At 39.3% G+C, this 24,177-nt stretch overlaps 1 protein-coding gene across 1 annotated transcript; it reads left to right on the top strand.

Moving 5' to 3' along the window:
- Positions 1-9,718: 9,718 nt before the first annotated feature.
- LOC134638352 (GTPase IMAP family member 8-like) lies at positions 9,719-14,574 on the top strand. Its single transcript, XM_063488862.1, has 3 exons — positions 9,719-10,904; positions 11,014-12,678; positions 14,537-14,574. Exons 1-3 carry the CDS (start codon positions 9,719-9,721, stop codon positions 14,572-14,574), a joined length of 2,889 nt encoding a protein of 962 aa, XP_063344932.1.
- The last annotated feature ends 9,603 nt before the right edge of the window (positions 14,575-24,177 follow it).

Here is a 24,177-nt window from a genome sequence, read left to right as displayed (position 1 = left end):
GTCTTAAAGGGTTAAGGTAAGGTTAAGGTAAGGTTTGTTTATTAAGTGCTTTTTGTAGACAGGCAGTCACAAAGTGCTGTACACAAAGGTTAAAATAAAGAAAACATCAAGTAATAAAATAGACAATATAAACAATGCAATTTCAAAACAATTCAAAAGTGTTCATTAACAGAAGGCCTGTTTAAACAAAAAAAGTTTTTAACTGCTTTTTAAAGGATTCCACAGAGTCAACCAAACATAGTTGTGGTGGTAGACTGTTCCATAGCCTTGGTGCCAAAGACTGAAAGGCTCTGTCCCCTTTCGTCTTCAGTCGTGTACAGGGAACAACCAACAAACACAAGACAACAAGCAGCAGTGTATTTATAAGAAGCTTGGATAAATAACCTGTGGCCTGGCAATTTAGTGCTCTATATGTTAAAAAAGAATTTTAAAACAAATTCTAAAATCTATTGGCAGCCAATGTAAAGAATATAAAATAGAAGTAATGTGAGCACGCTTGCTAGAACATGTGAGTAGCCTGGCCGCTGCATTTTGTATAGCTTGGAGGTGAGAAAGAGATGATTTGTCCAAGCTGGTAAACAGGGCATTGCCATAATCTAAACGCGATGACACAAATGCATGAACTACTTTTTCTAATTCAGCTGAGGAAACCATATTTCAGATTTAGAGATGTTCCTTAAATGAATGAAACAGGAACGAGACAAAGACTTTACATGTGAGTCAAGGCCCAGAGAAGAATCAAATATTACTCCAAGATTTCGAATATTTGACTTATGCCCTTCATGGTAATACTAGTACAATGTTAGACAACGATAAGAATAAGTATAAGATAAGAATAAAATATTGCAATAGAATATGGGTAAAACGCGCATGCGCAGTGCCTTTATTTTCATACGCAATGGCCGAAATAGCATGGTGGCAACGGAGAATGAGAAGGGGGGAAAGCAGCTTGTTGAGTGAAACGGATGAACCAGAATTGAAGTTGGGCTAGGTGGTATATAATGATGTGCTACGTGATCGCTAGTGACACAGCTATGTTAGCATAACATAAACAGTGAAGCTGGAGGATGAATGCTAACTTTTTTCCAATCGATAAAAGTTAATGTGAGGGTTCCCGATGGTTTGGGACAAATGCAATCGCATGGCAGGATGCTGTAAACGGACCAAACTTCAGTCAGGAGAACTGAGAAAATCCATCCACAATACGAAGTTAGTCATTAATATACTGCAACAACTTGGGAATAGAGCAGCTGCGAGAGAATTCAGCATTAATGAATCAATAGTACGGAAGTGGAGGAAGCAAGAAGAATGAGTTGAATAAAGTTTGATTTATCTGACTGCTTTGTTTCGCTTAATGTGCCTTATAATCCCGTGCACCTTATGGTCCAAAAATACGTACTTGACTTTTTTATTTGGCACACTGCAGTTTAAAGTTGCAAAGCACATCTTTTTAACTTTAATGGATATTATACATGGTTATGCTCAGGATATGTCAGCTCGTTTCTACTGGAAATGCCTATATAGGTTTAATGCACATAAAAAACAGCTACTTGTTTAGGTAAAATGAATGAATCGGGGGTTTTTGCGCTAGTAAAGTTGTGGAGTTGTATTTTGTCTTGCATCAATTATATCGTCAGTTATATCGTTATCACAAATTTTCAAATATATATTGTGATAAATATTTTTGGTCATATCGCCCTGCTCTAGTATCAAACAGAATTCTTGGGTTATTCTTATGACGATTTATAAGATTATTGAAATAAGAGGATCTAGCCTGTTTCATGGATTCATTATATAAGTGAAGAAGATCTTTGAAGTGCTCACGATAGACAACCAGACCAGTGGACTTTCAGAGACGCTCTGCTTTTCGACACGAGTGTCGAAGACCACAAGTTTGATTATTGAACCAGGGTGTGCAGGAACTAACAGAGCAATGCCTAGTTTTGAAGGAGCAACCTGATTGACAATGGCAAGACAGTGTTCACTAAAAGAGTTAATAAGGAGCTCAACATCGTCAAAAGAACTTTTAAAATCAAAAAGGGAAGAAAATTTAGAAATAACAGAGTCATCAATAAAGTACCTGCGCCTAATAAAAACTTGGGGAAGAGACTCTGAATTGACAGACACATTAAAAGAGACTGACTTGTGGTCGCTAAAAACAACGTCATTTAGATTCAAGTGGTCAAGGGATGCCATAAGTGAAGACCAAGTCCAGAGTGTGCCCAGCAGTGTGAGTAGGACCTGTTACATGCTGAACAAAATTAAAAGAGTCCATGATGCTCAGGAACTCCTTAGTGGTACTATTTGATGAGTCATCTGCATGAATGTTGAAGTCTCCAACAATGATGACCTTGCCCAGTTTAATAGTGGAAGTTAAAAGTTCTTGCAAGTCTGCCAGAAATGATGCAGCAGACCCAGGTGGATGATAAATTAAGACACCGTACATGGGCTGATCTCTTCCAGTTTTATTGTAACAGCTCGAAGAGATCATCTGGCATAAAAATGTCTTTTTAAAAATTACAGCTGTTCCACCTCCTCATCGAGATATCCGAGGTGCACAGAGAAATGCAGGACATAGCTCTAAAAGATGTGAGACTCTCACGCTGCCACGTCTCAGAGATAAACATAAAAACAAGCGTCTCTGCACATAACAAGTCATTTAAATTACAAAACTGATGGTCAACCTCACCCCTGGCGTTGTTGCCCACCTCTCAATTTTAAATACACGTAGACATTGAGGGCTATCAGGAGGGGCTATGCGCTTACCTGCTGCTCTCTGGCAGGTAGCTCCATGCCCTCTGGGTTTTAAATGCACCTTAGAACACACATGCATCAACACTACATATGAGCGGACAGAGGGAGGTTTGGAGTCTTCACACACACCCGTTCTCTGCGGCCTGTTGGAGCGGGGGGGCTTGGAGGAGGAGTTGGCCGTCCGACTGGGGTCTGGAATGTGGGGCCTCCCTGCTGCTGCCGAGTCGGGGCAATCTGCTTCTCTCCACCCCAGGGAAAAGGGTAACACTACCTGCGTCTGGGTGCAGTTTCCCCCTCCAGGGGCAAGGGTACCTAGACCCGGGGCTTAGAGTACGCTTGGGGAGTGTGATTGTGTGTACAGTGTCTCTTTATGTCTGTCTCCACGTTGGGTGAGTGTTGAGTAATTGCATATGAGAGCATGAGGGTGGGAATGGATGTTTGTATCTGTGTGTGCCTGTATGTCTGTGTCTATATGTCAGGTTGGGTATCAGACGCCACCTCTCTAGGGACATCTCAGGCCCTCCAAGGTATTGAGGCCTATCTCTCTCTCTCCCCCCCCCCCCACTTCCCCTGCCAGTGGCAGATGCCCTCAGAAATCGGTGCGTTGGTGGTTCTTTGTGTCCGGGGGTGGGCGTCCATGTACACACCGGCTCACTCCTTGATGGCTAGCTACTTGTCGAGGACTGGAGCCTGGGGCTCGTTCAGGCCACTTCGGGGGTGGGGTGCCCTCAGCCTCTCGGCCTGGGGCTCGGTCACTCTGGCACAGCTGGCTGCCGGCGGAGCTCACAGGCACGTCACTGAGTGACCCCTCATCTAGGGCTCTCCTCAGCTCTTTCCGGGATAGTAGCATGGTTGCCCCTCTGTTGGTCTTCTTTGGTCTGTGCTCTGAGGGCCTCTGGAAGTCTGGAGCCTTGATCTCCTCCATACCTGCTTCATGCCCTGGAGGACGGGACTGTGGCCCCCCACACCCTCTAGCAGATCATTACATGAAGGAACCTTTTAAATACAAGCTCGCTCATGCTCACAGGTGTACACACGGGTGCTCACACACACAAACGACACCCTTTTTGGCTCCTACCTCAAAGCACACTGTGCGCTGTCGATCTTACGTGCTGCACAATAATGGTTAATATTTAGTATTTACTGTTATATTCCCATAGATCATCGTGATGTTGTTTATTATGTTGCTCTTTTTTTTTTCTTCTGCTTGTTTTCTTTTTTCTTTCTCAATAGGTGATCCAGGTGATTGATATATGTATTTTGTGTCTGCTTATTTTGTTGGTTTTTGTTTTTTGCCCTTTATCCCCGTCCCTCTTCTCCGCTGTTTTTCTTTCCCTCTTTCTTTCTCCCCTTTCTTTTCCCCAGTCAAGTCTGTCCCGTATTTAGCAAGTGAAAATAAAATAAAATAAACAATAAAAGGTGAATCAAATAGACCATTACGGCAAGGCTGAGATGGTCCATTTGGCAAAGTAAATCCGTTGGGCATCTTTCTTCGCCTTTAGACAATAATTCTGATGGCAAAAGAACCAAACGGGACAGGAAAAAAAAATATATATATAAGACTTGTTGGCAATTGAGTGGGCATTAATTAACATCATTTCAGTGGTGTGACCCACCGGGACAGGTGTAGAGTAGTTATCTGGAAATTGTCATGATGTACTACACATCTTTAATCTATGATTAAAAATGTTCAGGACTAACTATATGTCTTCAACATTATTAAAGCTAAGACAATACATGTGAAGACAAAGATAATACATGTAAGTCATTGAGTTACATTTTAAATAAAACATTTTTGTCTCATACAAATCTATAATAATTCAAATGAATTAATTAAAAACACATGTTGTATTAAAATATTTCATTTGTATATTCTGTGCTAACTTTTAACATTGTTGTTACCATTTTAGTGTCTGAGATGAGGGTTGTTCTGCTGGGGAACAGCTGCTCTGAGAGGAGTTCAGTGGGAAACTTCTTACTGGGAGAGAGCAAATTTAACACAGTGGAAGAAGCTGACTGTTGCGTGAGAGTCAGTGGACTCCTTCAAAGCAAAAAAATAGTTCTCATCAACACGCCAGATCTGCTTCATCCCAGCATCTCTGAAGACAAACTAAGAGGACATGTGGAAAAGTGTGTGAAACTCTCTGATCCTGGCCCTCATGTGTTCCTGCTGGTTATACAGCCTGAGGACTTCACAAAGGAACACAAACTGAGGCTCTGTGAAATTCTGAACATCTTCAGTGATTATTCTTTTGATCATTCACTGGTTCTGATTTCAACACCCAGAGAGGAGATTTACCTGCACAATCAACCTTTACAGGACCTGATCAGTAGGTGCAGAATGCAGTCTCGGAGACGGAAATTCCTTGAAGTTCAGGGGTTGCAGTCAAAAATGGAACACATTATAGCACGTAATCATGGAAATCATGTGATTTGTCATCTAAGCTCAGCTGGAGCCCCTGTTGGTAAGTCTACAAGAATATTTTTATAATCATGTTTCAATTAGAGATGGCACAATACCACTTTTTTTTTTTATTTCCGACACCGATACTGATATCATAAATTTGGATATCTGCCGATACCGATATGAATTCGATACAGTGTATTTTTTAATCAATAAAGCTGTTTTTAATATCTTGCTGCATTTTGTATAAGTTCATACTCAAATTTTAAAAAACAAAACACTAAAGCTATTCTGTTATACCTGTATGCAAAAAATACACTGCACCCAAAATATTTCATAGATCAGCAACATTGATCAATCCCATAAACTTAAACCTACTCAATCCTCCCTATTCTGGTATTTTAAAGAGTACTTAGGTAGGTTGTTTAATATTTCTGCTAATATGGTGGCCAACTCCCAGCAAAAAAAAATAGGGAACCACCTGCCCACCCTCCACCCCATGATGATGTAATCAACTTTAATTTAATGCACGTGTAAAAAAAAAGAAAGAGAAAAAAAAGCACAGAAATCAATTATCAAAAAGACTCAACATCTTTCTTCAACAGAACTGCAGACTGCACAGATGGTACCATCCCAAGGGAAAAAGTACTGTAGCTTATTAGGTTATATATTAGACTTAATAGTTACTATATACAGTAATGGACTTCTATAGTTCTATATTTTACATCAGATTAAACCTTTGTGTGTAAGATTCAGATAATTATTTATTAAAAGGGGTGGCTGTAGCTCAGGTGGTAGAGCAGGTCCGTCACCAATCAGAAGGTCTGCAGCCTCCTGGCTGCATGCCAAATATCCTTGGGCAAGATACTAACCCCATGTTTGCCTACTGGTGGTGGTCAGAGGGCCCGGTGGCGCCAGTGTCCGGCAGCCTCGCCTCTGTCAGTGCGCCCCAGCTGCATTGTAGCTGTGGCTACAATGTAGCTGCCATCACCAGTGTGTGAATGGGTGAATGACTGAATGTAGTGTAAAGCGCTTTGGGGTCCTTAGGGACTGAGTAAAGTGCTATACAAATGCAGGCCATTTACCATTCATTAGAATAAGAAAGAAAAGTATTTCTTTGTACCTCCCCTTTCCCTGTTACTGCCCTACCTGCTCCCCGGGCAAAACTTTGCTAGACCCGCCCCTGCACAGTTACCAGCCGTCAGCTATGTAGAAAAGGATCCTGGTGTAGAAAGTAATATTAAAAAAATTCTAATAACAGCTTATCAAGTTTAAACGTTCTGCTGTTGTTTAGCCGCTGGTTTCCTCTTTCTGGTGCAAGGAAGAAACCAAGAGAGACGGGAGTCGCGACAGAAAAGCCGGTCATTAATCACTTTCATGATTGAAGTAGCAACAGGAATCAGTGGCAATAATTACACCAGCTTCACTGTGACACCCATAATTCTAACTGGAAATAAACAGTATTCAATCCAATTTGATTTATACGGTGCTGAATCACAACAACATTCGCCTCAAGGCACTTTATATTGTAAGGTAGACCCTAAAATAATACATACATAGAAAAACACAACATTCGTATGACCCCCTATGAGCAAGCAGCAAAGCAAAGACATGTTGTGGAAGAGAGCCAGAGATGTGCTCTCTCTTTCTAGTCCCTGTCATTACTCTTGCTGCAGCATTTTGGATTAGCTGAAGGCTTTTCAGTGAGTTTTTAGGACATCCTGATAATAATGAATTGCAGCAGTCCAGCCTGGAAGTAATAAATGCATGAACTAGTTTTTCAGCATCACTCTGAGACAGGATATTTCTAATTTCAATTCAATTCAATTCAATTCAATTTTATTTATATAGCGCCAAATCACAACAAAAGTCGCCTCAAGGCGCTTTATATTGTACAGTAGATCGCACAATAATAAATACAGAGAAAAACCCAACAATCATATGACCCCCTATGAGCAAGCACTTTGGCGACAGTGGGAAGGAAAAACTCCCTTTTAACAGGAAGAAACCTCCAGCAGAACCAGGCTCAGGGAGGGGCGGCCATCTGCTGCGACCGGCTGGGGTGAAAGAAGGAAAACAGGATAAAGAAATGCTGTGGAATAGAGACAGAGATTAATAACAGATATGATTCGATGCAGAGAGGTCTATTAACACATAGTGAGTGAGAAAGGTGACTGGAAAGGAAAAACTCAATGCATCATGGGAGTCCCCGGCAGCCTACGTCTATTGCAGCATAACTAAGGGAGGATTCAGGGTCACCTGGTCCAGCCCTAACTATATGCTTTAGCAAAAAGGAAAGTTTTAAGCCTAATCTTGAAAGTAGAGATAGTGTCTGTCTCCCGAATCCAAACTGGAAGCTGGTTCCACAGAAGAGGGGCCTGAAAACTGAAGGCTCTCCCTCCCATTCTACTTTTAAATACTCTAGGAACAGCAAGTAGGCCTGCAGAGCGAGAGCGAAGTGCTCTAATAGGGTGATATGGCACTACAAGGTCATTAAGATAAGATGGGGCCTGATTATTTAAGACCTTGTATGTGAGGAGCAGGATTTTGAATTCAATTCTGGATTTAACAGGAAGCCAATGAAGGGAAGCCAAAACAGGAGAAATATGCTCTCTCTTCCTAGTCCCTGTCAGTACTCTTGCTGCAGCATTTTGGATTAGCTGAAGACTTTTCAGTGAGTTTTTAGGACATCCTGATAATAGTGAATTACAGTAGTCCAGCCTGGAAGTAATAAATGCATGAACTAGTTTTTCAGCATCACTCTGAGACAGGATATTTCTAATTTTAGAGATGTTGCGCAAATGGAAGAAAGCAGTCTTACATATTTGTTTAATATGTGCGTTGAAGGACATGTCCTGGTCAAAAATGATTCCAAGGTTCCTCACAGCATTACTGGAGGCCAAGGTAATGCCATCCAGAGTAAGAATCTGGTTAGATTCTAAGATTTTCAGGGCCGAGTACAATAACCTCAGTTTTATCTGAATTAAGAAGCAGAAAGTTAGCGGCCATCCAGGTCTTTATGTCTTTAAGACATTCCTGCAGTTTAACTAATTGGTGTGTGTTACCTGGCTTCATGGATAGATAGAGCTGAGTGTCATCTGCATAGCAGTGAAAATTTATGCTATGTCTTCTAATGATGCTGCCTAGGGGAAGCATTTATTATGTGAACAGAATTGGTCCTAGCACTGAACCCTGTGGAACACCATAACTGACCTTAGTGTGTGAAGATGACTCACTATTTATATGCACAAATTGGAGTCTATTAGATAGATATGATTAAAAAAAAAACCCACTACAGTGCAGTACCTGTAATACCTACAGCATGTTCTAATCGTGCTAATAGAATATTATGGTCAACAGTATCGAACGCAGCACTGAGGTCTAGCAGGACAAGCACAGAGATGAGTCCACTGTCAGAGGCCATAAGAAGATCATTTGTAACCTTCACTAAAGCTGTTTCTGTGCTATGATGAGCTCTGAAACCTGACTGAAACTCTTCAAATAAATCATTCCCCCGCCAGATGATCTGTTAGACGTTTAACAATTACTTTTTCAAGAATTTTTGATATGAAGGGAAGGTTGGAGATTGGCCTATAATTAGCTAAGACTGCTGGGTCTAGAGATGCTTTTTTAAGTAAAGGTTTAACTACAGCCAGCTTGAAGGCCTGTCATACATAGCCGATTATTAGAGATAAGCTGATCATATTTAGGATTGAAGCATTAATTAATGGCAGGACTAATTAGAGCAGTTTTGTAGGAATGGGGTCTAAAAGACACGTTGATGGTTTGGAGGAAGTAATTATTGAAGTTTATCCAGAAAAATCAATTGGAGAAAAAGACGAAGTTCATGAAGTCATTACAAGTGAACATTAAAGGGATGGTTGGATCAACAGAGCTCTGACTTTTTGTCAGCCTGGCTACAGTGCTGAAGAGAAACCTAGGGTTGTTCTTATTTTCTTCAATCAGTGATGAGTAGTAAGATGTTCTAGCTTTACGGAGGGCTTTCTTATAAAGCAACAAACTATTTCTCCACTACACTGTAGAGTACTGTTAGATAAAAGACACACTCCACCAAAAGTGTCCAAAACCTGCTTCATTTGTTTTCTGAAGTACAGTTATGATATTATCTGGTTTAATTAATGGAACTAAAATTGAAACAACATTTTACCATTTTATGAATACAGTTATAATTTACTGGAAATCCACTAAGTAAACCATGACAACCTAATGTCCCAGAACATGTAAAAAAAATTCAAACGTCTTCTCAAACATAATCAATCTTTGGATTGTACACTGTCCATTCTGTTCTTGTTATGCCACCTCATAGCATAGAAAAGTCACATGAAGCAGAGACTGATTGATTTAATGTTGTAATAGAAAGACATAAAAACATAAAAGAGAATGAAGGAAGTAATTATATACAAACTCTCAGACACACTTGTTTCATATAGGGATTTTTAAAATATATTTGGCTCAAGCATTTAGTGTAATCAGGCCACTTTTGTGAACTGTTGAAAGTAATTGTTGTTTTTTTCTTTCACAGAAAATGAACTCAGGATTATGCTTTTTGGAACGAGCCACAATAAGAAGACATCACTCTTTACCTTTGTCACAAATGTAAAAGATTCTGTTTTTTCAAGATATCTTCAAACCAGTCAAGTGTCCCATCATGGACAATGGAGTGGTAAACCATTTATAATGGTGAAAACTCCAGACGCATTCAGTCTGTCTGTGGGGAGGCTGAGAGAGGAGATGAAGCTCTGTGTGAGTCTCTGTCCTCCTGGACCAAACGTTCTGCTGCTGTTAGTGAAACCTGATTTAACTGAGGAGAATAGAAAAACTCTGAAGTTCATCCTGAGTTTGTTTGGCGAAGATGTCTTTAAACACTCCATGGTCATCATCACACATGAGGAAGAGACAAGTTTCTCTGTCAAATCACTCCTCAGCGATTGTGACGGTAGACACTACAACATGTTTGAAAATGATCGTAAACAGCTGATGGAGAAGATTGAAGACATTGTGCATGAGAACAAAGGAAAATTCCTCCGAGTCACTGAAGAGTCCATCGGACCAAAGTCTAAACTCACCAAACCGGCTTTAAACCTGGTTCTGTTTGGGAGGAGAGGAGCAGAGAAGACTTTAGCAGCCAAGGCCATTTTAGGTCAGACAGAGCTTCATTCAGTCTCCAACTCATCAGAGTGTGTTAAACATCAGGGAGAGGTGTGTGGACGTTGGGTTTCCCTGGTGGAGCTGCCGGCCTTGTATGGAAAATCTCCGGAGGCAGTGATGGAGGAATCACTCAGGTGTATCTCCCCCTGTGATCCTGAGGGTGTCCATGCCTTCATCCTGGTCCTACCTGTGGCTCCCCTCACTGATGAAGACAAGGGAGAGTTAAAGACCATCCAGAACACATTCAGCTCTCGAGTCAATGACTTCACCATGATTCTGTTCACTGTGGACTCAGATCCTACAGCTCCAGCTGTTGTTACATTCATAAAAGACAACAAGGACATCCAGAAGCTCCGTGAGACCTGTGCAGGAAGATATGTTGTTCTCAACATCAAGGAAAAACAACAGATCCCAGAACTGTTGGACACTGTAGACAAAATCTGTCTCTCCAATGATAACCCAACCTGTTATACATGTAGAACATTCTTACATGCCCAAATGGAAAGAGTTGTACAGCAAGAGAAACAAATCAACAACCAACAGGGCGAACTTGAGAAGCTGAAAAAGAAAAAAAACAGTGGTAAGTGTATTCTGCTTATTCCTATTCTGTTCTAAATATGATATCCATTATTTCCATCTGTACAGTTCAAACTGTCAACTAAACTCAAAACTACCTCCTTTTGCAGGTGATGATGAGAAGCAGAACACAGAGCCTCTCAGGATTGTGCTAATTGGAAAGACTGGCAGTGGAAAGAGCTCATCAGGAAACACCATTCTAGGAGGAATGAAGTTCAAAGCTGAATTAAATCAAAAATCAGTCACTAAATGGTGTCAGAAAGAAATGACTAAAGTGGACAATCGTCCTGTTGCTGTGGTTGACACTCCTGGACTATTTGACTCAACTTTGACCCATGAAGAAGTTCATGAGGAGATGATGAAATGTGTCAGTCTTCTGGCTCCAGGACCACATGTCTTCCTGTTGGTGTCACAAGTTGGCAGATTCACACCAGAGGAGAAGGAGACAATGAAATATATCAAGAACTGCTTTGGGAAGAATTCAGAAAAGTTCAGCATGGTTCTTTTAACTAGAGGAGATTCACTGAAACACGAGGAGCTCACAATAGAAGATTACATCGAAAGAAAATGTGATGACTCCTTTAAGAAGTTGATCTCTGACTGTGGAGGAAGATACCATGTGTTCAATAACTATGATAAGCAAAACCGCACACAAGTCAGTGAGCTGATAAGAAAGATTGACACCATGGTGAAGCACAATGGAGGAAGCTGCTTCACCAATGAGATGCTTCAAGAAGCTGAAGCTGCGATACAGAAAGAAATGCAGAGGATCCTGAAAGAGAAAGAAGAAGAAATGAAGAGACAGAAGGAAGAGCTTGAAAGTACGTATGAGGAGAAAATCCAATTGATGAAAAAAAGAATGGAAGAACAGAAAGCAGAAATCGATCACGAAAGAGAGCTGAGAGAGAAACAGCTCAAAGAACTTCAAGACATTATCTGCATTAAGTCTGAAGAGAGAAAGAAAAAACAAAAACTTAGAGAAGAAGTAGACAAAAAGAACAGAGAAAAGGAAGAACTTCAAAGACGAGAATGGGGGAAAAAAAATAAAGAGCTTGAAGAAAGACTAAGATTAGAGTCAGATTTAAAGGAAATAATTGAAAAAGAGCGTAAAGATTACAGAGAAAGAATGAGAGAGCAACAAGAGACTTGGGAGAAGGAAAGAAAAGAATTGGAGGAAAAACGAAAACAAGAAGATGAAGAGAAAGAACAGAAAATCAGGGAGCTCCAAGAAAAATACGATCGAGTAAAAGAAAAGTTGGAACGTGAAAAAAAGGAAGAGGAAAGAATAAAAAGAGAACAGGAAGAGAAGCTGAAAGAGTTAGATGAGAACTATCAGAAACAAATTGAGAACATGCAGGAGAGGTTTGAACAAGAGGCCAGAAAAACAGCTGAAGAATTCAATGAATTCAGAGAGAAAAATGAGGCTGAGCTAGAAAAACTCATGAAGGATGTGACTTATCTGAAGCAACAACATGAGAAAGACCTGCAGGAAAAAAAGGAGGAATATGAAAGATTAAAGGATCTGTCAGACCACAAAGAAAATAATCTGAAGAAAGAAATGGATGAACTACAGGGTAAACATAAATCAGAAATAACCGAATTAATCCTGATGCTTCTGACTCAGAAGAAAGAGAACAAGAAAAAAATAAAAATGATGCAGGAATCACACAGAAAAGAGGAAGAGAGGCTGAAGAAACAGTTTGCAAAGGAAAGAAGGGATGAAGAGAATGAAAAAATTGGCACACTAAAGAAAACGCAAAAACTAGAAATGGAAGGTTTGAGGTACCAAAACAAAGAAGATCAGGAAACAGAAAGGAAAAAGCTGTTCATCAAACATGAGCAAGAAATGACTAATTTGAAACAAAAACTTTTAGATAGGTGGTTAGAACATCAGAAGAAAAAAACAGATCAATTACACAACAAATACGAGAAAGAGCTGCAAGAATTCAAACAATATATCCTGAAAGAAAATGAAATCAACAAGAGAGAAATGATGGATAAGCTGCGGAAGAAACATGAAAAAGAAATGAAAGAGTTGAAACAGAAATTTGAGTGCCTGGATGGAGATGCTGCCAGGGCAGAATTGGAAGAAATGCAGAAAAAACATGAAAAGGATATTAATGAGTTGAAAGAAAAACATCTGACTTCAGAAGAGGAACAGTCCTGCTTCATCTCATGAGTAAAACTGTTGTGTCATAAAGATATTTGGATTCGGGAGACAGACACTACGTTTAAGATTAGGCTTCAAACTTTGCTAAATCACATAGTTAGGGCTGGATCAGGTGACCCTGAAGCCTCCCTTAGTTATGCTGCAATAGGTGTAGGCTGCTGGGGGTTTCTCATGATGCATTTAATCATTACTTATTATTTGTATTCTCAAATGCTGTTGGTGTTTTGGAGTCATTATTGATTTTAATTTACAGTCTTGTCAACTTTTTAACTTTTCCATAGATTTTAGTGTATTTTAGAAGTTTTTGTTTTTCATATTTAACTGCATCAGAAATGGAATAAATTAGATTTTTTTTTTCCCACCGCAACTATGTGCAATTTCTTCTGAGTCAAGAAATTACAGATGTCATTCATACATTGTTACACTTTAAAAATAAAGCAGAGTATATATACTATTCTTTAAAATAAAAGAAATATCAGCAAATGTTTGTTTATGTCATACTATTATAAATATTTAAAGAATATTTTCAGCTATCTTTCTGAAGGTGGACAAAGAAAATAAGTTCTCAAGGTTTGTCAATCAATCAATTTATTTATAAATTTGTTTATAAGCACATTTAAAAACAACACAGGTTGACTAAAGTGCTGTACATAGTAAAAAAAGTAGAACAAACACAAAGAACAAAACAAAAACTCAGTCCTAATTAAAAGCTAGTAGTAGTTTGTGTTTAAAAAGGCCAAATTATGCACAGATATTTTATTGCTGTTTTACATAATTGTGGTTTAATAGTCCCAGACATCAGTTTGAGTACTAATTGTTGTTTTGTTTTTGTTTTACAGTATAGAATAAAACTGAAGGCATCAAAACTGTTACACAACACTAATGGAGTTCTGTCTGTGTGAGAGAAAAAGTGAACAAAGCAGCTCTTGTCACACTGGTGTTGTTGACCAGCATGAGGTTGTCACCTGGAAAGGTTTCCAGTTAACATGTCAACCTGTTAATAAATTACAGTTTTTTCTGATTGCTTAAGCACATTTTTTGTAACTATTGGCTATTTTTGCAAAACTCTACACACAAATAAGAAAACCTGTCACCCAATTATCAAAACATTGTAGTTCTCTTGCAAAAGCGAACACAGCTAGATTAACTCTTCACACCTTCGTAAAAATGGTGTTTTCGTATCAAACAGTACACACAAGCCATCATCTACTAAGCACACAATGCACCAACTACACACTGATGGTATGAATACAAAACACATCTGGCTTTTGCTTTCTCTGTGCACAAGGTAGGCCATGTCAGTTTGAGCTCATACTTTTGTCATAGATCCATAAGCATAGAGGGATCCAAACTTCAAGTACTGGTGTTTATTCACACACATCAAAACAAACACAAGTGTTTATTTCCAAGTATAGGATTATTTGCAATCACCATATTGACTATATGGGTTTCTTGGTCTGCAGTGAACATGCTTCCTCTGCCCCAGCATCTGGTCGTCTAGCAATTCTGTAAAGTAACAATTTCAGTATTTTTACATCTATGGTATTGTTGTGTTTCTCATTAGCATATGGCAGTGCTACAAGTCTTAGTGCAAAGTGACTGTACTAACCGATTCTGATTTCGAAGTGTCCTTATGATGCTTGCTACAGTGTAGCGGTTCGAGTTAGGCTGAACCCGTTGGCCAGCTTCCCTCAGGGTCACTCCATGGTTGATTACATGGTCCACTATTGTAGCTCTGATGTCATCAGCAATTCTCTTTCTTACTCTTCTTACCCTTCCTCTCCCCCCTCCTCGTCCTCCTTCCCCCCCTCCTCATCCTCCTCTTGCTCCTCCTTGTCCTTGTTGTCCTCTTCGTCCTACTTCTTCACCTCCACGTCCTGTTCCTCGGCCTCCTCTACTTCTCACTCTTCCTGCTCCCTCCACTGTACTCCACACACAGAGCTTACCTGTATTATAGTGCTTAGGCTGATTGCAAAGTGAACTAATTATCTAAAAAAGTTTTCACATGTGAAAGTGTGCCAGACAGTTGGCAAAATAGCATAAATAATGGCCATAAATGTGTATAGTTTTGCTAGGAGTGTGTTGGAAATTTGGTAATTGAGTGTTGTGCAGTGATAATAGTTTTAGAAATTGTGCTATAAGAATCACAGTTAGGGTTTAAGTATTCAGAAAAAACTGTAACTGGTGGAATGTATTCCCTCATTTCAAAATGATGAGCTATGCTGTGTGGAGGTGCAGTAATCCATATTAGGCAAGAATAACTTAAATCAGACCTTCTCAGGGGCGCAGAGCCATGGCGGCGGCGGCGGGGGGGGGGATATGAAAAGGACAAAAAAACAAACAAAAACAAAAAAACAACACTTGGACACTGCTAGCACGGGGCGCCCACACAAACGTAAAGCAGGAGATAAAGCATCGCTGAATATGTTTCCAAACAAACTTCGTTCTAAGCCAAAGACTAGAAAATATGGTGAAGCATATCTGCCCTTTGGCTTCACCTGCACAAGTGCCAAGGTAGGTCTCCCTGCAGAATTGGTTTTCCCTTCGTCGGGAGCACGCGCTGGGCTCTTCAAATCACGGTTTTTCTCAGCTTTTTAAGTGCATACACGTATTTTTGTCTCAAGATGACAGGCTGGCTGCCTTTTGTACATAGCTGAGTGACCGTCAGCACCAAGAGTCACTGCTGCTTCAAAGAGTAAAGATGCTCCAGCAGGGGGCGCTGTCACACAAAATAAAGCACAAACACACACTGACGCCAGCTTGATGCTTCTAATGTAGCTGCAGAATAACTTTAGATCAAACAGACAATCCAGTCAGAGACATCAGCAGTTCATCAGTGTAGAAGAAGAACCAGCTTCCATTCAGATTATTGATCAGGGCTGCACAGGTAGGACTAAAATGACACTGATGCCTCTAATAAATTATCATTCTGTATGAATTATCAAAGGTGAGATAAGGAACAGTGATTCATTGTGCAGCCCTACATATAAACTACATGAAGTGTCCTCCTCTTGAGGCCAGTGTGAGCTCTGCTGCCTTCCTGTTATTTAGTCAGATGAAGCATCACTGAGATGAGCTGGAGCCACTCTGAACTTCTGCCATCTTCTTTTTACAGTCACTGACTGAGCTGCACTGACAACACTGAGCCGGCTTCTCTTCATAGGGTGTCTTTCACTCTTTCCCCACTCCCTCTGTTTCCAACCTTGTTCCATCATTTCTCTGCTGTTGGCTCTTTCTACTTTCCCTTTGTCTCTTTTTGTCACTTTGGGTTTCTTCTATATAATAATATTAATCCTCTAGTTCTCTGATTCTTCTGATTATTGCTCTGTTCTCTTACGTGCTTCACGTGTTTCTCTAACTTCAAGAAAATGTGTTAAGGTGTTATCAATAAAATGACAGTTTAAATAGAAAGTTCAGCGTCCTTCTGTGTTTACAGACACATCAGACTGCAGCCAGGCTTTGATATATTTTACTGACAGAAAACAAACAAGAGAGTAATGAACTTGTTTTTCTGAAATTTTCCTCATATTTGTTCATCAGGAGAAAAAATTGAACTCCACAGTTAACAACACTAAATCCTGAATGTGCTGATGTGTGTTTCACATCTGGAACATGAAACAAGTCCGAAAACACTGAGCAGCAGCTCCAAGTGGGAAAAAGGATCATGGGGGGAAAAAAGAACAAAATATTAAACAAAACAAACAAACAAAAACGATAACGTGATTAACCTGAAGATGGATAATTGCAACATTTAAAACAGATGTCTCACAAATAGTCAGTCGTCATTTAAACAAACCGGAGAAGTGATATAAATCGTGTTTAAGAATATCAAACATGGACGGAATTGTAAAACAGGCTACAAAAATATTTAACACAAAAAGTATATATGAGTTGATACTGATGTGTGGTAAAGAAATAACAAGGAACAAAAAGTAACAAATCGTTGAACTCTGAACTTCTGCTCTCTGTTATCTCCACTCACTGCCTGAGCCGCACAGACATCACTGAGCCGGGTTCTCTTCACAGAGTTTCTTCCTAAACTTACTCCATTTCTCTTCAGGTGGTTGTTTCTAGGTTCTCTTTGTCTCTTTTTGTCACTTTGGATTTCTTCTGTACAATAATATTAATCCTCTATGTCTCTGATTTTTCTGATTATTGTGGTGTTATTTATCAAATTGTAATTAAATTCTGTGTTTGAAGAAACATCAAACTTTAGCGAGGAGTTTATATTTTTTATTGACAGAAAAACTCAAAAGATCAATAAACTTGTGATTCTGACATTTTTATCATATTTGCAATACCTGCACTTTAAAAAAAACAAAAACAGGAAATCCAGAGTTAACACAACAAAATCCTGAATGTGCTGATGTGTTGTTTCACATCTGGAATATGAAGTGGGAGTTTCCAGAAACACACTGGGACAAACAACAGCTCCAGCTGTACAATTTGCTGTTCAGCCATCAGTGTGCATCCACAGTTAGGTAACTCTGCTTCCCAGTGTTACATTTATGTTGTATTAAAACAGAGACAAATAGAAATCCAGATTTTCTTTGTATGAAGAAAACAGAAAAATATACAGAAGATTTTGAGACAGTAATCTGCACTGATGTGCATTACAGCAGAATAAATTTTGCATTAAAGTCCACAATCGGATTCATTTTGCACAGTAACACATAGTGTGTTATTACAAAATATTTAACAAGAAAAATAACACAATTTCCCGAATACTTTAAAACAGAGATTAGAGTTTCATATAAATATATTAGTGTCCACTTGAATCTGTGAATGTGCTGCTATATTTGGGAGACATTGTGTCACGGGACCGAGTGGTCTGTACAGAACAGGACTCAGGTGCAGAAACCCAGAGCTGAGACAGCAGATGATGTAACAATAATTTATTAGGCTGGAGTGCAAGAAACGTAGCAAGGACAAAAAACAATAAGACGTGGAGTTTGACGTGGCGTGGCTAGGGCGAGGGAACGGGGCCTGAGATGCAGAGTGGAGCTGAGCAGGGAACAGTCACACTGAAGAGAGAAGACAGTGGAGTTAGGGAGGTAGTGGAGGCAGCTCTGAAGTGGTAAGTTGTAAGAGTAGCAATTCTTACTTGCAGTTGGGGACATAGAGTGTTGAGAGGGGGGTGATGAGAATCCAGGGGGGCTGAGTGGTGTGACAAGGCTGACCTGAGATCCGGGGTCTTCAGTGTGATGGCAAGAGGGCAGGCAGGTGAGGCACAGAGTGATTTTCAAAATGTTTGCTTGGTAGCCTGAGTCCAGAGGTAGAGCGTGAGGCAAGGTGAAACCAGCAAATGAGTTGATGACGAACTGGCAGTGAATGAACATTAACATGTGGCTTAAATCCCTCTGGCTTGATTACCTGCAATAGGCTCCAGGTGTGCAGGAGCTGGAGGAGTTGGCCCTGCCCAGGGGCGGATCCCAGGTAAGTTCAGGAGCCTTATGGAAATTCCCGCCACCCACTGCAGACCATGACACATTGACCTTGATAGATTATATCAAAATATCATAAAATATCATATTAGTTACAGATATTTATCTGATTCATCACATGTTGGGCACTGTTTAAAAACTACAAACTGGACGAACTACGGTAAACTACATTCATGACTAAAATATTATAATATATAATAATTTTAGACCTCCTTCAAGTTTTCAATCAAATCTCAGTCTGACAGATTTTGATATCAGATGTTTTTCGACTTCCATCCTCTCCAAAACTGAAATATGAGAAGAGTTTCTCAGTGAAAGTGTCTCTGTTAGTGCAGATCAGAGTCATGTCTTCAGGGTCATAGAAGGACACCTCCCCCATGTGATAGTCCAGCTGGACTCTGATCCTCTGGAGACTCTTCTTCAGTGTGAGAGGCTGACCATCACGGTTAAAGTATTTTCCATTACAATACAACAAACACCAGAATCCACAGTCGGGTGAGCCAAAAGACATCCCCTTCCTGTCAAGTGACTCTTTAGCTAAACCTACAAAATAGCTAGGATGGTCTCCCACCTCCACCTCCCAGCTGTGTTTCCCTGAGCTGAAACTCTCATAACCAAAAACAGTTATGTAGTAAGTGTTTCTCTCTGGATTATCAGGAAGCTGCTGCTTTGTGTCTCCAAGTCTCACACTGGTCAGATCATCAGACAGATAGAGACGGGGTTTGCAGTGTTTGGGTCCAGAATGACAGGACTGAAGTGGACCTTCTCCTTCATCTTCTCCCACACTCTGAAGGACAGGTTGCCCAGGTGTTTGGCCACATCTATCAGTGCTCCTGAGACCAGCTGTGGATCTGACACTGAGCTCTGGGCTCTGGCTCTGCTCTGAGTGTCTTTATAACTGCTGAGGAATGGCACGCTGTGTTTCTGCAGCTCATCTTCAACAGCAGAGATGCTGTCTGACAGAGAGGAGATCTGCTCCTCAATCATCTTCATCTCTCTGCTGATAGTCCTTCCCTTCTGCTCCTCTTCCTCCCTCAGAGCTGCCAGTCTGGACTCCTCTTCCTCTTTCAGGAACTGCTGGAGCTTGTTGAACTCTGCTCTGATCTGCCTCTCTGTGGACAACAGCTGCTTCTTCATGTGTTCCCTCATTTCATTGTATGTTTCCTCCACTTGTTTGTATTTGTTCCTCTTGTCCTGCAGAGACTTTAAGTCAGATTTCAGCTGCTCCTTCAGGTCACTGACTGCTTCTTCTACAGGAACCACTTTGTGACTCTGGTGGTGAGGAAACTCACACACAGGACACACAATTCTCTGCTCGTCCACACAGAAAAGTTTAGATTCTTTTTGGTGTTGATTGCAAGACATTTCCACCATCTTCTTTTCTTTCACTGTCTCGGATAATCGAGCTGTATTCGTCCCATCATACTTATCAGCCACTTCATTCTGATCAAAGTTGGCCAGATGGGTAAGAGAGTGCATTTGATCTTCCATGTGGTTTGAGGGTCTCCTTTTACAAATAGGACAGATTTTGTTTTTGACTTGTCCTCAAAATTGTTGCAGGCAGCTTGAACAGAATCCGTGGTTACAGATCAGAGACACAGCATCTTTGAAAATCTATGAACACAAAGTGGATTAAAGTGCATAAGAAAATAAGTCTTTTTCTGCATTTTCTCTTTTTTCAAATTAGAAACTCACCAAATCAAAATTCCTCGCAGTTTTCCTCCTACTGTCCACCAAGTAAGCACAGACTGGTAACAGACACCAAACCCTGTAATGACTACTTGGTTTCAACAGTCTCTTCAAACTTCATCTAAATCATTCATTGGTTGATTATTAACTGCATTGTGCTAGCTTTTACTACCGTTATGGAGAATGGGATCTGTCCCGAAACAACCATAAACTTACCTACTGACTCAAAACTCTCGAGAATCTTTTTTTGGGGATAAAATTATTACTTTTTTAGTTTAAGCTATTTGTGTTTTCCAAGCAAATGTCAAACATTTTTTTACATTATAAATCTCCCCTTTTATTTTGGATTGCAGCTCTTTCTTTAGATGTTGCGTCACAGTTTTTATTGTCCTCCTGTTGCAGCCTTGATGTCAACAGTTATTACCTCATGTAATGTTATAGACAAAGGAGTTCTTCATACTTCCCTGTGGTTTATGATTTTATTTTATTTTTTTTGCAATAAGTCATTGTATAGGCTCAGTTCCAAAAAAGGCCAAATTTCAATGTACAAACTTTTTCTAAACTTACATTTATTTTTAAAAACAAATATTTTTATTTTTAAAACAGCTTTTAAAGTTGGAGGTTTTTGCATCTTTTGCCTCCAAATATGAAAAAAATGGAAGTGTTTCTTTAAATGCAGGTCTGAGCCCTGTTTTCAATTGATATTTGTCCTTTTGTGTTCACAGACACATCAAACTGGAGCCAGGCTTCTCAGTTTTTTCCCATCTGACATATGAAGTGAGAGTTTAAAGAAACAGCAGCTCCAACCGAACAAATGTTTAAGGATTACTAAAGTAATGTTAGTACTGAATCATTATAACAGACATCCATCTAGATTCTAGATGGTTAATCAGAAGAAAATCACTTATCATTAAAAAAATAAAAGATTAAAAAAAATAAAGGTTGGTTAGCTTCCACTTGGATTTAACCCCACCAGCATGGACCTCTCTGTATGGTGTTTGCATATTCTCCATGTCCAGAGTCTCTCGTCCCATAACAGCTCAGTCCCCACCATCCGCCCACCATCCGCCCACCCCCACATGGATAAATGGAAGAAAACGGATGGATGTTGTGAGCTTTTAAAAACCACAGAAAACAAATATTTGTGAAAGTCAGATTTTATTACACTTTTTCTAATCTGTTGGATTCCATTGCTAACTCCAGTATTAGTACTCATTAACTGATTACACTTAAATGTAACCTGATGCCTTTCAGTGCAGGTGTGGCTGAAGAGCCCTACATTTTTTTAATTATTAATAGAAAACTGATATAGAGCTTGAGCACTGTTCATCAGATACATTACATTTCCATGTTTGTTTCCACCAACTCTAGATTTGCCCAAAACTTTTAAAGAGAAACACAAAAACATCATAAAAACATTTATTGACTGAGAAAATCAGCGATCACTGATTCTCTTTTTTCAAATGAAACCTTGCCTTGAACTCTCTGCTAAGGAAACACAGTTCAGTAACAGATGCCAAGCCCTGCATTGGTTTCAAAATACTCTACTTGATACTCAGATTTCATCTGGATTTTTTTTATCAGTTAGTTATTAACTGGATTCTGCTATCTTATATCCTTTAGGCAGAACAGGATGCAGCTGAAACATGTATCATGGACTTCAAACCCTGGAGATTTTGCTTGACTATCATTTGATCAAATTATTTTTACTTCATAAGCCATTTGTGTTTTTCAAGCTCACTGTCAAACATGAGCTTCATTTATGTCATAAATCTCCTCTTTGACTTTGGTTTATGGTTCTTTCTTTGGACTTTGCTTCACAGCTTTTATTGTCCTCCTGCAGCTTTGATCTCAACATGCATTACATTGTTTATTGTAAGAGGACCAGGGATTTCTCATGTACTTCACTGTGGTTTATGACTTTATTTTGATTCATTTTTTACAATAAATGTTTGTATGGTGGTGGCGATTTTACTACATTGCTGTTTGTTCATGTCTGTACAGTAGTACAGAAATGTAGTAGCAGCTTAATAGCCTCCTGACTAAAATGTGAGGAGTAAATATTAAAATCCCCCAAACAACCTCAAGCTCTTTATTAGTTTATGCAAGACTATATTGTGAAAATCAGGACAAATATTGTTTACATTAAAGACTTTTTGTTGAAATTCATTTTGTGGATTTATTTTACAAATTTGGAGAATGAAAAAAATACATTAAATATTTAGCATCTCATTTTATTCTTTGTGGTTATGAGGATCATTATTTTGCATGCTGTTCTATGGGTTTCTTATGTACATAGCTGAGAGGAGATGAGACGCATTCGCTGCTGTTTCACTGACCCTGCATGTTAATGCTGCGCAACATGTAGCTGCACAATAACTTTGGTGTCAGATCAAACAGACAAGCCAGTCAGTCAAGTTTTTTTAAGCTTGGAATAAAAAAAAAAAACAGCTTCCATTCAGATGAAATGGCACAAATACCTTTAATGAATCCCACAAAACAAAAAAGATTTTGATTGTACTAACAAAACCAAATAAATATATACAGAATGCAGTACAGCCAGTACTGATATATGTATTAAACTGACAACAGATGAATTAGTATTTGGTCCATTTACACAGTATCACATTATATTGTATTTAAAATTGTAAAAAAATATTTTCCATAACTGAATGATTTGACAGTGAGCTCTGAATAACTAACCTGACCAAAACATCAGCAGCAAAAGTCCAGAGCTCCAGGGCTACAACAGTTAACTCACCTATAAGCTGTCTTGAAATGAGCCCCCCTTTATGTTACAGCTGGCTTGAAATTGAATTGAACTGAATTATTTTAATTTAGCCACATTGGAGGGTTTTCGTGCATGAATGATCTGTTTAAGGTCATCACAAACCAGCTCGATCTGATTTATATCTGCACTCTGACTAAGACACTCCAAAACCTTCCTTTTATGCATTTATTTATTTATTATTTGCATCATTTAAAGGTGGACTTGCTTGTTTTGTATCCTCCTGCATAATGCAATTGAACTTAAATTTCAGAGCACTGATGGCCGGACATTTTCCTTCAGGATTCTGAATTTCCAGGATTTAAATAATAGATAGCTAAATTCATGGTTTCACTAATTACAGCAAGTTGTCCAGATCCTGAAGCAGAAAAGTACCCTCTATCCCTCTATGACTCTTAATATGATGTATGTTTTAGGAAATGCCGTTAGTTTTATGGCAGATACAAAGGAATGCGAACCTTCCAAGAAGTTCAACTTTTATCTCATCAGTCAACAGAATATTTTCTTAAAAACACACAGCAAGATGCATTTTGGGAAATGTGAGATGAGCTTTTGTGTTTGTTTTGGTCAGCAGTAGTTTTCACTTTGGAAGTCTCCTATAGATGCCATTTCTTATTGTTGAATCATGAACTCTGATATTAACTGAGGTAAGTGAAGTCTGCAATTCTTTGTTCAGGATTCTTTTGTGACCTCCTGGAGTAATTTTGGTAGGCTGGCCACGACTGGGAAAGTTCACCACTGTTGTAAGTTTTCTCCATTTGTGGATATTGGCTCACAGCGTGGCTCAATGGGGTCCCAAGGTCTCATAATTGGCTTTAGAACTCCTTCCAGACTGACAGATGTCAGTGAGTTTGTTTCTCATCTCTTCTTGAGGTTCTTTATATTGTGGCATGAAGTTTAAGGAAAGGAGATTTTGTTTCCGTGAATGAATGTTTAGAATATGTCATATAGACATTATTCTACATGTATACACATGGTAAAGAAATAACAGATGAACCATTAAATCAATGTTAATGGTTGGTTCATTCTTCATAATAGATTGTATTTATTTTAATCAAAAGTATCAATAAATGTTAAATGTCAGAAACAGAACAAAGTAAGATGAAGGTTTTCAACAGCTTTCTTCTTCCTGAAATCAATTTGTTTAAACTTGATATTTCCCTTCTTGGAAAAAGAAGAATTA

Source organism: Pelmatolapia mariae, linkage group LG12, assembly GCF_036321145.2.
Source record: "Pelmatolapia mariae isolate MD_Pm_ZW linkage group LG12, Pm_UMD_F_2, whole genome shotgun sequence".
Lineage (NCBI taxonomy): Eukaryota > Metazoa > Chordata > Actinopteri > Cichliformes > Cichlidae > Pelmatolapia > Pelmatolapia mariae.
Note: the sequence above shows the minus strand (reverse complement) of the source record. Positions and strands in the feature narration are given on the sequence as shown.

Bases quoted from the DNA above. Each gene is read 5' to 3' on its own strand.
- LOC134638352 (XM_063488862.1), top strand. From the start codon at position 9,719: ATGCTTTTTGGAACGAGCCACAATAAGAAGACATCACTCTTTACCTTT. The intron at 10,905-11,013 runs GTGGTAAGTGTA...CTCCTTTTGCAG, and splicing joins GCTGAAAAAGAAAAAAAACA to GTGATGATGAGAAGCAGAAC. The intron at 12,679-14,536 runs GTTTGAGGTACC...CTTGGTCTGCAG, and splicing joins GCAAAAACTAGAAATGGAAG to TGAACATGCTTCCTCTGCCC.